The following is a 15,244-nucleotide window of genomic DNA, read 5'->3' on the forward strand; positions in this document are numbered from 1 at the left end:
ACATTAAGTTAGCACGAGGTGGCGTCAAGTCAAGTTTTTTTTTTTTAGCGTCTGACGCATTTCCCAAGCGCCGGAAACGTGCTCGTGAACGCTGATGTGTTATTTTGCTTAGGTGTTATTTGGTATCTGTTTGGTTTTGAAGATTATTCTTTAAAAGATAATCAGATCCGTTAGTTTTTTTAGATGCCTAAAGAGAAAGGCGTTATCTGGTGAAATAGTCGCACGAGAAGGAGAACTCAGGGGAGATGGCGGTATGAGACAATCTTGACTTGCTATTAAAACAGAAACATGATTAATAACTGTGTGTCTTTAAATGTATTCGTGTGATAACTGTATATTTTAACTAGCGAGATTTTCTGCGTGTCAGTGCTGTCCTGTTAAGTAATATGTCTCTCTGTAGCCGAAAGGAAAAGTTGGAACCAAAGGCAAAAAGCAAATTTATGATGAAAACCAGGATACTCTCAAGTTCTATTGCAGAATCATCCTGGGAGCAAACGTAAGGCATGCATCTGAGTTTCAGTCTGCCTTTATAAATGTGTTTGATTTTTGAAATTGATTTATTTGTTGTATTCTTTTCAGGCTATTTATGTAGCAGTCAATCTCTTGCTCTTTTATAACTCATCTACATTTTGGACATGGGTGAGTCAGAGTATGAATGAATGAATGAATGAGAGCAACATCATTTAGCATATTTATATTTTGTGCTTTTGCATTCAGTGGTGTGTATGAGCAAATCTTACAGATGTTGCATGCATATCTACGCGTGGCTAATAGACCAGGGGTTTTCAATCTTTTAGATGCCATGGACCCCCATAATTATCTGTATGTGAGGGGCCCCCGTTCTAAAATGTATAAGGCAGCTGTATTTTGTATGTATAAATACTCAATTTATACTGCGAAAAATAAAAAATAAAAAATTTAGTTTGTATTTTGTTACATTATGCATTTTTTCTACTTGCTATAATACAATAACGCAAGGTGTAATACTTATTTAAATGTTTAGTTGCATCTTGTGTTTTTAATTTTTTTTTACACTTTTGCAACTGCTTTTCTCTTAACTTCTCTATGGGCCCCTCTAGCACTTCTTTGCAGACCCCAGTTTGAAAAACCCTTAAAAGACACTAATGTCCATCTCTCCACCTCTAGGGCTTTGCTTAAGCTTTATGTAGACCACTGTATATGGGTTTTTTGGTCAACAGTGAGATGATAAACTTTTGGTGGTTTCCAATCTTTTGGTAAATGTTATTCACTTCCCTCTTTGTCTCCCTTGTACCAGTTCTTTCTACTGTTTGCAGCGGCGGTCTACATTGGCAGTTACAAATCTATGTCAGCAATGGCCAAACCTGCATTTGCTGAAGATGGTAGCTTGCTGGATGGAGGGATTGACCTTAATATGGAACAGGGCATGGCAGAGTGAGTTGGATGTTTAATCAGTACATTTTTATATGTTATATATTTCCAGACGATGATTAATACTCCTCATGACCATGACTGACTTTTTTTATATTAACATGCAGACACCTGAAGGATGTGATTCTTCTTACTGCTATTGTTCAGGTCCTCAGCACCCTGTCATCTTACTTCTGGTACTTCTGGCTCTTGGTGAGACTGAGTAATTGCACTGATTGTGATACCTTTGAGGTTTCACAATTGCATTTTTACTGAAACCATATTATTTTCTTTCTCTTGACACCAGGCACCTGCAAGGGCTTTGCATTTATTGTGGGTGAACTTCCTGGGCCCCTGGTTTTCTGCTGAATCACAGGCAGCCCCTGAAGAGAACGAGAAGAATGACAAGAAACAGAGGCGACAGGAAAGACGACAGATGAAGAGATTCTAGACTTGTCTGTGTTAAATTTTTACATGTATTATACAATTACAAAGAACATGCAATCTAAATTATTCTGAGATATTTGATATGACAGGTTAGTCCAGACAATAGATGGGCATTGTAAAGTGTCTTTGACTTTCTCTCACTTGTCATCAGCTGCTCCGTCCTTTTCAGCCCTTTGGTTCCTCTCTCTCACTTTATGTCCATCTTAAAATCTCTAGCTCAGGTGTGCCTCTGAGTGGGTCTCCACATATTTTTTTTAATCATAAAGTGAGTAAAACTCACACAGAATGCCTTTGCTTACTATAGTGAGCTTTCATATCATTAGTTTAAGTTGCTAATGCATACTTTTCAACAGGTGCAGCTACATGACCCATTGACCTCAGCAATTTTGATCTAAGGCTGTACGAGCTTCACCAACCACATGACGTTTCAAAGCACTTGAGTTCAGCTTTTAGAATTCCCTCTTTGGCCTTTCAGAAAATATTGCTGTGATTGTTCAGTACGGGGGAAATCATGTGCTGATTCTGTATCAAAGTCAATCATCTTTGTGATGTGGTATTCTGTTGAAGCTGTAGGTGCAGCCTGGTGCTGCCTTGATGGAACGCCAAAGTATATAAATATAAAAATAATTGACCTTGAGTGACTTGACTGTCTGGTTACATATTTTTAACTGTTCAAATGAAACTATACTGCTATATGAAAGTTGGATGGGTTAGTATCAAGAATAACTTTTAATAAGCATGACCTCACAGTATTGACTGGCCCAACATCAATTTAACATTTCAATGGACTAAAGAAATGAGCAAAGGAAGATATAAACTCCGTCTTGACAACCTGATTAAAATAAGTTGTTTCAGCTGAAATTTATGGAGACTCACTGATTATAAATAAACTGTTATAAAATGATGAGTTGATGCAAATTTTCTTCTAAATTGATACAATCATTTCTCAGTTCCTGGTTCACTCGGACCCAGTCCTGGATGAGCGAAGGACAGTGGAATGTTTTTTTTGGGCAGTGTTCCTGGGGGCTGTCCCAACAGTACATGCTTTGGATGTCAAACACACCAGATTCAATTCATGAGCTTTTTAGTAGTGTATTTAAAGACCTGAAATATATTAGATGATTACTCCCCATAATTTAGCAAGAGGTTGTTTTCCGTTGTGATACCCCCTGGTGCTGCACAATTTTAATATTTTATTTGTCTGACCTTCAGATAGGATTCTCTGCTAAATGACTTCATAAATCATATGTGTTAAATGAAGGCTGCTGCAGAACCGGGATCGAGGCTATTGGCCTTAGTTCCACTGCGCATGCGCACGCTGAAATGCGCGCACTCGGATCTTTTCGCGTCCTAAACTAATCTTTTTCTCATTAGAGCTGATCTGATCTGTCTATCGGCAGACTGCAGCCATGAGAGTCCCCGTGTAACCCAGACTGACTGTCACCAGTGCAAGAAAGGTAAGAAGAACTGTTGCTAAGCTACCGCTAGTTAGCAACCAATCAGAAACAACATGACAACAGCAAAATTTAAGTGTGTAAAGTGGGTCGATGTTTGTCGGTCGAGTGTGTTATCGTCAACTTTCATCTCATAAATATACGCCAACATTGGTCTCTGGACTTCAACAGCAACAGATAAGACAATCAGGTAAATGCAGGATATTTGTTTACAGTTCAGATGAGTTCGTTAGCCACGCTGTGAAGCTAACTTAGCGGAAACTTATCCAACAAAAACAGGTTTAAGTCTCTAACCTGTTACTATGTTTATTAGAATGACTTGTTAGTAAGGCTTTTAACAGAGTTAGAAAGCGATAATGATCGAAAGTAGATTGATCGCTTTCAAATTGCTAATTTTCACATAAATTACAACTGCTAATTTACAGTTAACGTTAGCCGTGAGACAGACTCGCGTGGCAAAGTGACTTCAACTGGACATGCGTCGATGATTTATTTAATCTTGCACCATTTTCGGACTTTATGTGAGTGGTAGAATATGTTTGTGTGTATAAGTGTTTTGTTAGACTAATAAGGTTAGGTTTCAGCGTGAAAGATAATAGTTTGAAACGGCGATACCTGGCTGCTTTTTGTCCATAAATGCCTTGCATTTGACCGCTGTGTCGTGATAAACATGATTTTACATCGAATAACTGCTTTAATTGGTGTTATTAGCTATAACGAAAAATGTATTTACTATTGGGGTAAGTAACCTGACCCCCTACCTGGGACAAGAAGCCAACCTTCGCTGATCTTGTTTGTAATTTACAATTTAGTTGTAACACTAACTTAACTGAATAACCAAGGACAAAGCAGAAACCCAGTGAAAGAGTAATATCTGATATGTAAATTTATTCTATGACTTGCACACAGGCATGATAATAAACTAATGTTTAGCTGCCGATGTTATAATTAATGGAATAATAAAATGGTTATAATTAAAAAATAATAAAAAGAAATAAATAATAGTTATGATAGCAACACTATGATTTAAAATTAAGTTTACTTAATTAGCCTATAGGGTTTAATGCATATCGATGTCGGAAATGTACATCTGATTCATGAAATTGAGTAACCTAATGAATTGCAATAAGTATTCAATTAAATAATAAAAAAGCACTAGTAACGACACGATACTTAAGTCTTATTATTTCACTCCAAAAATAAAAACGATTTACTCGGCAAATAATAAAATAAAAAACATTGGTGTCTACAAATTTTTCATTAACACAGGCACGAAAACGTTGATGTTCAACATAATACAATGTCCCAGATCACTATCACTATATCAGTTAACCTCAAAGACTTTTCGACTTAGTTACATATCTGTTGATATTCAGAAGAAATTATGAAATGAAGAATAACAGAGCCATTCATTAAATGTTTTGTTTTCAGGAGAAAAAAAAATGAAGTTGCGGTTTTGTAATAGTTCTGTAAAAACTTAAAAGCAAGTTCATGAAATGGTTTTTAAAAAAGTAACTTTTTATCCGGTCTTGCATCTATATGAAAATTGACCCGTATTAGACCAAATCTGACATGTTTTAAAATCCAGTAAAATAAAAAGCCCTTGCACCGTGTTCTCTACAGGCAACTGGACATAATACAACTATAATCTAAGATTTAAGATGTATTCATGCATTAACTATTAGCAGAATGTGATGTATCCAAAAGTGATTGAAAAGGGACACCTTTTAGCATAGTGGTGTGTCCTGAAGTTTAGAGTGATCGTTATGCACAGCATATTTACTCTGCTCTTAGTCTGTCTTTGAATAAATTCTTTTATTTAACAGATGGACAGAGAAGATAAAGTAATACCGCCGCAGCTCTGACATAGGTGTTGGTGAAATGAGCAGAGTGAGTTGACTCAATCACACGATCATCACGATGGCTCTCACCAGCACCACTATAACATCATGGAAACTGCGTGAGTACACAGCGCAATGTTTTAAATGGTGGGGATCTCCATTTGAAGTTGTGGTAAATGTGACTGGCTTTTTCATATGTGTTGTTCAGAGGAGATTGTGGCTCACTCCAGCAATGTGTCTTCACTGGTGTTGGGGAAATCGTCTGGTCGTTTGCTGGCCACTGGCGGCGAGGACTGCAGAGTCAATATCTGGGCAGTCAGCAAACCAAACTGCATTATGGTAAAACCCTCTCTGTTATTAGTTTATTTGAGAGAATTAAGTGTCTCACAGCTATTTGATGCAGTGTTTGTCTGTGTTCTGTAGAGTCTGACGGGCCACACCAGCCCTGTGGAGTGTATCCAGTTCAACAGTTCTGAAGAGCGTGTGGTGGCCGGTTCTCAGTCTGGCTCTCTCCGGCTTTGGGATTTGGAGGCTGCTAAAAGTAAGTGGTTTGTGCTGCAGCTTTCGCACTTTGGTTAACAAAGTCTACAATAAGAAACAGCGCAATTCTCTTAAAACCAGTAAAGAAAGTGTGCAGCTTAAGTTGATCTCAAAAATCAGGAGAAAGAAATTAGGGTCTGACTTTTTATTGGGTGTTCCTAACTGCTGTGTACTAATGTCAAAAATTGTTAGGAAAGACACTTCAAAATTAAAAGTGGGTCTGATTGTAATTGTCCTGTATATAGACACTTTTTGCGTCACAATTAGCTGGAGGCAAAACAAAGCGAAAACTGGAGGCGGCCCATTCAAACCAGCGCAGATTCGGCTACATAAGGAGCTTAAAATATAATCTTGTGGTGATGTTGGATGCAAGAATCGACGTAGTACAGGCTCCAATTTGACATTTTAACGCATACCATATTTTGGCCCAGTTCACTCTCACGTCTCAACATTAGTTGTAAAAATAGTTGCCTGCTGAAATTGAAATATATATGTCTCTTCATGACTAGATAGACACAGGTGAGTTTCTGTTTTTACTACTCGTTAGGTTTCTCTATATGCGACTTGAGTCACTCAATCGGAGGTAATCCTGCAAGATCGTCCATCCATGAGCATAGGGTCGGCCAATCTGATTTTGTCCGTTAAAGTTAACTTATTTAAATAACAATAATGGTCCTGCACAGTGAGTGACCTTGCATATGCAGGTAAAATCGGATTTTCTCCAGCCATTGTTAAAAAAAAAAACAAGGGAGCAAACTTCATAGCTAGCGTTAGTGAAGCAGTCAGTGAAAACTTTCTGCCCCCACCTAAGCCCCGCCCACAGAAAAACATCACAATGTTTACTAACAGAAAAAGGGTCTATGGACTTTGGAAGTTGTAGGATAAAATGAGGCAGAAATTGACTTGACAGGCTTTGAGCTTCTCCCAATCAATTTTAATAGAGAAGTCATTGTTAAAAATATGTCTGCCTATATTTAATTAAATTTTTTTTTTTTTATAAACTGAATTGATGTTCTGCGCACTGATGGGGCACCAGGCCAACATTTGATGTGGAGATGATGTAGAAAAACAGATATAGTTAAATAGCATTCCTCTCGCTTTCTGGGATGATTAGATGAACCTGTTTGGTGGAAGAGGTCCCGTAGTGATCCTTCCACTCTGATCCTTGAAGACACACAGGGGCCATCTGACCAGAAACACTTTTTGAGCAGATTGTTCAGAGTATGTTTATCTATAGCTGAATTAATTTTGTCTTTTTTATTTTTTTAAAGTTCTGCGCACTTTGATGGGGCACAAAGCCAGTATCTGCAGTCTGGACTTCCACCCCATGGGAGAATACCTGGCATCTGGCTCTGTGGATAGCAATATTAAGGTGTTAAATGCATTTGCCTTGAAAGTTGTCTAAAAAGAATTTGATTCCCTCTCATTTACTGATATATATTTTGATATATCGTTGTGTGTATTTCTTGAAAGATTAATATTCATGTCTTTATTTTATTTCTTATCTAGTTGTGGGATGTGAGAAGGAAAGGATGTGTATTCAGATATAAGGTAAGTACAAGACTGATGTTTGTGTGTGTGTGTGTGTGTGTGTGTGTGTGTGTGTGTGTACACAATCAGAAACCAGGCTAATCACCCTTAACCCTCAGTTGTGTCTGAACAGATGATTAATCTGTGGATTAGTGAGGTGCTCGCCATCTATCTTACTCTACTGTTTTGCACAATGGTCTGTTTTGTGTCTTGTGTCTTGTGTTGCAAGATTCAGTCTTTGTTTTATGCACTTTAGCTTTAAAAGTGTTGATACTTATTTTGTTTAAAAGGCAATTAACACAAGACATCTTCATAAGTGCCATTTAAAGCACTTTAGTTTGGAAAGTGTCTTATCTGTTATACATGCACAAGCTCTTAATGAATGTAATGATGGCCTTGTTTATGTGGTTAATATGAATGTGTCTCTTGGCAGGGTCACACTCAGGCTGTGCACTGTCTAGCCTTCAGTCCTGATGGGAAATGGCTTGCTTCAGCCAGTGATGACAGCACAGTAAAGGTGAGAGCTTTGCTGCACATCTCACTTTTGGAAGTTATCTTGCCTGGATGAATGAAGAGGGATTTTCTATTTATTTTTTTAATGTGTATGCATATTCTGTTCCCCATCTAGCTGTGGGATCTGATAGCAGGCAAGATGATCACTGAATTCACATCACACACATCAGCTGTCAATGTTGTGCAATTCCACCCCAATGAGTACCTGCTCGCCTCTGGGAGTGCAGATCGGTACTAAGTGTTTTTGTGTGTGTGAGGTTGTGTTTGTCCATCTGTAAATAATGCGGCTTAAATTTAAATGTGTTCAGTGTTGCTTTTGCCTATGTTTATCTCTGGCACCCTCTTTATGCGTTTTGTATATTTGCTGCAGGACTGTTAAGCTGTGGGACCTGGAGAAATTCAACATGATTGGCTCGTCAGAGGGCGAGACAGGAGTTGTGAGGTGGTTATCCGTTTTCCAATCTAGATATGTTTGTTTTTCTCTGTTTGACCCTTAGCTGAATTCTCTGCCTTTTTCCCTTTTTGCAGGAGTATATTGTTTAATCCTGATGGTAGCTGCTTGTACAGCGGCTCTGAGAACACACTACGAGTGTATGGCTGGGAGCCTGACCGTTGCTTTGATGTAGTGCATGTAGGCTGGGGCAAAGTATCTGACCTGGCCATCAGCAACAACCAAATGGTTTGTCCTTTTTATGTATAATCTTTCTTTTTTATTTTACATACAGACGTGAGTGGGAGCTGTACTATTTTGTGAACTTGCATTCCTCTTGCTTTCTGGGATGATTAAATGAACCTGTTTGGTGGGAGAGGTCCGTTGTGACCATTTCCACTCTGATCTCTGAAGACGTGTACAGGGGCCATCTGACCAGAAATGCTCTCTGAGAAACTCTTTTGGAGGAAAGCTTTAAAAGGCATTTTAACAGTTTCTATCTGTCTCTTGAATAGATTGCAGTGTCCTACAGTCAAAATAATGTGAGCTGGTACATTGTTGATCTCAATCGAGTGAAGAAATCAGGATCTGTGATCCAAGGGCTGATTGAGGACAAGCCGATCCCAGCTCCCACATCTGCAATGGGAACAACACTAAGGCGAAATTACGAGCGACCCACTACATCCTGCACTGGACAGGAGTGAGATTTTCTTTTTGTCTTTGTCTAATGATGTACGTCACATCCACTCATGTAGACCTTAATTAGAATGTCACTTCTGGAAATTAACGTCAGCGTGGTGTTTTTACGCTCACTGTAGCTTAATCAGGGCATGACGTTAACCACTAAAGCCCCGTTTACACTAGCAGCGTCCCACTACTGGTTGCCTTGACAGAGAATCAGGTTTCTTGCCGCCAAGTACAAACATTTGAGGCAAAAGACTAAATATAATCTAAATCTAAATTAAATCCATGCATACAAACAAAAATGACTGGAAAAACAGAGCCTACTTTCTTCCATTGTGTATGTTTATCTATGGCTGAGAGAAGAACAATCACATGAGCTCTACAGTCTTCTTTCCTATTGGCTGTCGCTCCCGAAAATCGCTCTTCATTTGCATAAAGTTAAAGGATTCTGAACTTTGTTGCGTCGCTGGACACACCCCATCCGGTCGCCAACGTTCGCTGTCGCTCTAAAAATAGTTTAGATTTATCTCTATCCTCACACATAACGATGCAAAAAAAGGCTTACAAGTAGGTTTGTCTGATATTTTCAAATGCGTTTAAGGATGCCGATCTTCTGTGCTTGTGTAGGATGAAGCGGAGTTCAGAGGCTGATCGCCGGAGTCCAGAAGGAGAGAGGAGAAGTCCCAGCAGTGAGGATGAGAAAGAAGACAAAGAGAGCAGTGCAGAAATCACCAACCCAGAAGATTATAAAGAGATCTTTCAGCCGCGCAGTGTCATCTGTGAGTTTTAGATGCACAAAATACAATAGGTTAGGCAATTTTCACGCATGCTGCTTTACATGTGCCATGGTATATAATCTAATTCTCTTGTTTCTGGGTCATTGCTGTTTTGCTTTTGCATCTTTTTCCATGCAGCACGCACTCCACCCAAAAGAAATGAACCCTTCCCAGCTCCCCTAGACCACTCTTTCTCAGAGAGTGTACTAGAGAAACCTGGCCCAGCAGTTAAGATTGTTACTCCAGTAATAGACAGGGTAGGTGTTCCATTTCTTAAATGTTTCTTGATAGTCATCATAAATACCCTACACTTATGGCTTTATGTATTATCAGGCAGGACAGTTGAAAGGTCCCATTACCTCCTCCACTCCAGTACAAAGAGTTGAACCAACTGTGATCGCTGCTGCTCCCCGTCCAGTAGGGGTGGTGACCACAACAGTGACGTCTCCCTCTCGTCCTGTGGTTACGACCACCAAACCTAAACCTTCTACAGGAATCATCCTCTCGACACGTAATGAGCCAATTGGCCTCAGTGCAGGAGAGTTCCTTTCTGTGAGTTCAATGGATGTTTAATGTTACTGTCTAGCACTATTGTTCTCTTAAGATGATTCACTTTTGTATTATGCTGCATTCATGTCGTGTCTGAATTGCTGTAATTATTAGATAGAGATTCTTGGAGCTGCTGGAGCTGTTCACGTCCTTTTGATAATTTTCTGTTTCTATGGTAATGTTCATAACCCTAAATGGATCCATGTGTGGCTTTGTTGATAAAAATGGCAAAATACTTCATCACTACCAATTTGTCTCATAAAAAAAATACTAAAGAACAAAGTGCTCTAGAATATACTGTGTTCGTTATTAGCTTTTTGGCTTGTTCGCACCACTGGAACTAGGAATGTAGTTCTAGCAACTCTATTTGGAGGAACTAAATTAACTCCTACTTTAGAGTAGGGTCTAAACCAGTTATATTGAAACTACCAGTGACATAAGTGGACGCTGATTGGGCAAACGCATATGAAACGCCAGCTTACCCGGCTTTTTTAATTAATTTTTTAAGATTGATTTATGGGCTTTTTTTATGGCTTTACTTGGAAAGGACCGTGTAGAGTAGACAGGAAAGCATTGGGTAAAGAGAGAGGGGAGCGGGATCGGAAAAGGAGCACGAGCCGGGATTCGAACTCGGGTAGCCGTGAGCACAGTTGCGCTGTTTGTCAGTGCACTAACCGTGAGGCTATTGGCGTTGACCTACTTGGCATTTTTAAAAAGCAGTGTAAACGCATTTACTCCACAAACATGGAAAACAGCGAAAACTGCATATTGTTTTCTCAGCATCGATATATTCTGCAATTTGTCATAGGAGATTTAGTCAGATTTTCATGCTCTTTCAATCGCGTAAATTGTGTGTAAATTCTGTGTAAATTCTGTTATCACAAAACCCACAACACTCAACAAAAACAACTCTGGTCACAAAGCACCTTTATTTACCCCTAAAGACTAAAGAATGTTAGTACCTTAAGGGATCATGATACTTGAAATGCTTACATTGGTTCCCTTTTAAAAAGGTCACTGTACTGACTGCTTTTGTACCAGTATGTAAAATGCTGAGTGATTCTGAGTAATGTGTCTGTTTTAACAGCATGCACGAAACGCCAAAGCCAGCGTGATGGGAGATGATGAGGCATTAGCACAGATCCGGAAAGGCCATGACACCATGTGCGTTATGCTGACCAGTCGATATAAAAACCTGGACACAGTGCGCTCCGTCTGGGCCAGTGGTGATGTCAAGGTAAGTGCAACAGCACTCAAGATGATGAGCTTTGATAAATTGTGGGACAGACAGATCGTAATGAGAGATCTGTTACTGGCTGATGGATACATTTACTTCTACACATCCAAAATGTATTTCTAATGTAATCTAGTAAATGCTGTAATGGGCTATTATTGAAAGCAGCGTTACACTAAAAGCAGTGTTTGCATTTCCCTTCCATGTTGCCCAGATTTCCCTGGATTCAGCTGTATCTATGAATGATCTTTCTATTGTGGTGGACATCCTTAACATAATCAACCTCAAACCGTAAGCATCCACACACTACCACTCACTTCTGCTAAAACGATGGCAGGGCTCGCAAAATTTCAAAATCCCTGGTAGCCCTTCGGGCAGGTACTCTTCAGATTTTGGTAGCCCGAAAATTAATTTAACTAGCCCGAATTAAAAAATTACTATTTTATTTTATTATTAAATATTTTATTTTAATTTAAATATAGAAAATCAGATAGGAGTTTAAATGTCAATCAAAAATATTTTCAATACACAAATATCAACAAAAATGAAGGAAGGAATTTTATTTCACTATTTACAGGGTATCTGCAGAATTTTAAAAAATATATTTAAGGCAATTTATGACCCATTTTAAGAGCTGCACAAGTAAAATGAACACAGAATGAGCGGGGTTGGACAATGTCTATGGTAACATAAAGTTTTGAGCCATAAAATTACATGATTTACAGTTCAGATACAGGTTTTCACAAAAACAAAAATCTTATACAACAGCGTTTCAGGCTATAGACCGTTTTTATGAAAAGGGATCAATCAAGCATATAAATTATGTTAATTTAAAATGTATACATATTACTGTCTTAATTGTTTAGATTTTTAGAAGGCACATCAACTTATTTCTCATTTACAACTCTGTGTTTGCTGCGTAAAAACATGAGTTGATATTTGCATTGATCTGACCATAAACAGCAAGAAAGGCTTATTGGAAATGCCGATTCACTCTCTACCACGAGGTGGCGCTTTAGGAGCACTGAAATATTGCGGTTTCCCCGGAAACGCTGTACACAAAGCAGCACTGCACTCATAAATGCTGCTTTATCAGGAATTATAGGTAAAATGAAATTAAAATGCCAACGACACGTTTCTGAGGACAGTCGGTTACCTTCAGATACATTCACATAAAGACATCCGCGCCGCGTTTTGACTTGAAATGTGCAGCGCTCATTATTTATTCAATGACATCAATGCCTTTTGAAGTTTAACGTAATCCTGCCGTATCGCGACTCTTGTCTTTCCGTCCCTAACTGTAAGACCTCTAGAAATTATAATTAAGACATTTCTTATACCATTTAACGTATTTAAAACTTTTATGGCCTTAATTTTGATACAACTCACTTTTTTAAGGACCCGCGGGAGATCTGTATTTAAGGAGCCCGTCGGGCAGGCAGTGATACATTTTGGTAGCCCGACTGGAAAACACAATAGCCCCGGGACGTCAGGCTAGCGATTTTGCGAGCCCTGGATGGTGGGACAGAAGAAGTTATAATAAAAAGTTATTCTCTTTCAGATCACTTTGGAAGTTGGACCTCTGCACGTCCATCTTGCCACAGATTGAGGAATTGCTGCAGAGCAAATATGAAAGGTGACTTATTAATGGTTATGACCTGTCTATGTCTATAGTAGTAATAGTCTCTAAAGTAGGGCTGGGTGATAAAACAATAACGTTAATCATCGCGATATAACTTTCCTCCATAAAACAATATCAACAGTTGTATATAATATTATGCTATACAGATATAATGTTTATGTGCCGAAGCAGAATGAAACGGCGCTGCTCATTTGAACCACACCACACGGACTGTTTATCTACTCGACTCAGTTAAAACGGTAGCGTGAGTTTACTAGAGCATATTCGTTTAATTGCGTTTAATTAAAGTTTCGCTTTTCAATCTACAAATCGCCATTTACCATGGATTTACTAACTGCACCATGCATTTGTGGCAGAAATGTGGGATATTCTTATCGAATTTTATCACGTTATTGATAGACATGTATTAAAGGAGTAATGGAATCTAATCCGTATTTCTGATTAAGCTGTAGTGTTTGTGCATTTACACAATGTATTTAGACTCAAGCTACTACTGCTGTCAAGCTACTGTCAAATGTGCATTTCTTGGAGACACAATTTTATTAATATTGCAGCCTGCCATGCAAACTTTGCTGAAGATGCACGTCATCAAAGTCCGGCAACACAAAACTGTTTCATGATTTGAAACTATAACTCATTGGAACATTCAGAAGCTAAGAGGTTGTTTTTTTTTGTTTTAATTTTTTTTTATTAAGGAAAAATGACTGGAAAAGTGTATAAAATAAAAAAAACAAAGTGTTTGTCATGTTGTGACCATAAAGAGTAAAACCACAATTAACAGTCTGGTTTCTACAGCTTCCACTTTGGAGCAAAAGTCTGCCTTTAAACTTGAAAGAAAAAAGATTTGAAATGTATTGATCATTTTCGATATAAAAGTCTTCTTTTTTTTTTTTTTTGGCCATATTGCCCAGCCCTACTCTGAAGGGTATTTTGATGAACTGTGATGTGTTTTAACACCTTTAGAACCATAGATTTGTATATCTATAAATTGTATTTATGTACATGCTACATATATTGACAGTACATTTATGGAAATAAACAGTGCAAGGTTTTGAGATGACCATTTATCAGAGTCATGTACAAATGCAGTGATCAAGTAACCCATTCTCCCTGTCCTTCTACAGTTATGTGCAGACTGGTTGTATGTCTTTAAAACTGATTCTGAAGCGTTTTTGGCCGTTAATCTCAGACACGTTGACTGCTCCTCCATCAGTAGGAGTGGACATCACTCGAGAGGAGAGGTTAGTACCTAACAAACACCCATGCTGTGTGTGTGTGTGTGTGTGTGTGGCTGATACACGGTTTAAGTTGTCATTTAAATAGTTTTATTCAGCCTTAAATGTGTGCTGGCTGATCTACTTTGTTGCATTGTTGGCTATGGGCAGAGTATGTATAATTAAAATGTTAATGTTACATTTTGCCTTTTAACAAGCCAATAGATGCAGATTAATGGGACTTGAATAAGTTTTAATGGGAGTATTGTACTGTGTTTTTCAGGCATCAGAAATGTAAAGCGTGCTATAAGCAGCTGAAGAACCTCAGTAATGTAGTGAAGAACCGGGCAGAGCAGGTTGGTCGTCATGGAAGCACATTCAAAGAGCTACAACTTCTTATGGCCCCATTGGACTACTGACACACACAGACACACTCCTCAATCTCCAAACACGAAGCTCAGTCAAAGAGTCCATAATGAGGCTAAGTACTGAGCTTCATGACTGAACTTGAATGGACTTTTCACTTAGCACTTAAAGTATGTGTGCTCACACAAGCACACTTTGGAGTGAAGTATTTATGTAGGCTTCAGGTGGATATTTTCGTAGTGGCTAAATTTGAATTTCTTTTTCATCTCTTTGAAATGCACTACTTGTTTTTGTAAACACTTGTCAACAATAAAGGAGAATTTTCATTTGAAAGATTCCCAAAAATATTTAGTAGTCTAGTGACTTTTTATCATTGTTGTTGTTATTATTATTATTTCTTTTTTTTATATGCTTGGTATGCTTTATTCATTTAAAAATATATATATATTATTCAAAGATTTACCATGGAAGTCAATCACTTATAACTGCAAAAACAACGGTGTAAATGTGTGGTCAAATTTCATGGGTGAAATCCAGTCTTTTAAATTAGAATCCATGTGATCAAGAGTTGAGAGGACACAAGTTCTCCAAGCAGGTCTTGCTCCTTTTTGCCACATTGACCAACTGAAAATTGC

General features: G+C 38.3%; 2 protein-coding genes across 5 annotated transcripts; both read left to right on the top strand.

Annotated features, from left to right (window-relative positions):
• The first annotated feature begins 38 nt into the window (after positions 1-38).
• Positions 39-2,740, top strand: tmem208 (transmembrane protein 208). Its single transcript, XM_058781485.1, has 6 exons — positions 39-251; positions 401-496; positions 580-639; positions 1,277-1,413; positions 1,518-1,602; positions 1,697-2,740. Exons 1-6 carry the CDS (start codon positions 246-248, stop codon positions 1,838-1,840), a joined length of 528 nt encoding a protein of 175 aa, XP_058637468.1. The 5' UTR covers positions 39-245; the 3' UTR covers positions 1,841-2,740.
• A 153-nt stretch (positions 2,741-2,893) lies between these two features.
• Positions 2,894-14,956, top strand: katnb1 (katanin p80 (WD repeat containing) subunit B 1). Of its 4 annotated transcripts, none has more exons than XM_058781479.1 (19): positions 2,894-3,293; positions 5,117-5,250; positions 5,340-5,470; positions 5,555-5,672; positions 6,943-7,043; positions 7,181-7,222; positions 7,635-7,718; positions 7,830-7,945; positions 8,085-8,156; positions 8,243-8,393; positions 8,660-8,844; positions 9,456-9,607; positions 9,743-9,861; positions 9,938-10,156; positions 11,241-11,390; positions 11,602-11,678; positions 12,949-13,023; positions 14,154-14,270; positions 14,527-14,956. In XM_058781479.1, the coding sequence occupies exons 2-19, from the start codon at positions 5,211-5,213 to the stop codon at positions 14,660-14,662; spliced, it is 2,085 nt and encodes a 694-aa protein (XP_058637462.1). In that variant the 5' UTR covers positions 2,894-3,293; positions 5,117-5,210; the 3' UTR covers positions 14,663-14,956. The 4 variants fall into 4 exon arrangements, 3 of the variants coding, with proteins under 3 accessions (XP_058637462.1, XP_058637463.1, XP_058637464.1); XM_058781480.1 differs by lacking the exon at positions 2,894-3,293 and adding an exon at positions 3,336-3,480; XM_058781481.1 differs by lacking the exon at positions 2,894-3,293 and adding an exon at positions 3,572-3,811.
• The last annotated feature ends 288 nt before the right edge of the window (positions 14,957-15,244 follow it).

Source organism: Onychostoma macrolepis, chromosome 07, assembly GCF_012432095.1.
Source record: "Onychostoma macrolepis isolate SWU-2019 chromosome 07, ASM1243209v1, whole genome shotgun sequence".
Lineage (NCBI taxonomy): Eukaryota > Metazoa > Chordata > Actinopteri > Cypriniformes > Cyprinidae > Onychostoma > Onychostoma macrolepis.

Coding starts and splice junctions, on each gene's coding strand:
- tmem208 (XM_058781485.1), top strand. Junction 1,414..1,517: donor ATGGAACAGGGCATGGCAGA/GTGAGTTGGATG, acceptor ATTAACATGCAG/ACACCTGAAGGATGTGATTC. Junction 1,603..1,696: donor TCTGGTACTTCTGGCTCTTG/GTGAGACTGAGT, acceptor TCTTGACACCAG/GCACCTGCAAGGGCTTTGCA.
- katnb1 (XM_058781479.1), top strand. CDS start 5,211: ATGGCTCTCACCAGCACCACTATAACATCATGGAAACTGC. Junction 7,223..7,634: donor GATGTGTATTCAGATATAAG/GTAAGTACAAGA, acceptor GTCTCTTGGCAG/GGTCACACTCAGGCTGTGCA. Junction 7,946..8,084: donor GCCTCTGGGAGTGCAGATCG/GTACTAAGTGTT, acceptor TATTTGCTGCAG/GACTGTTAAGCTGTGGGACC.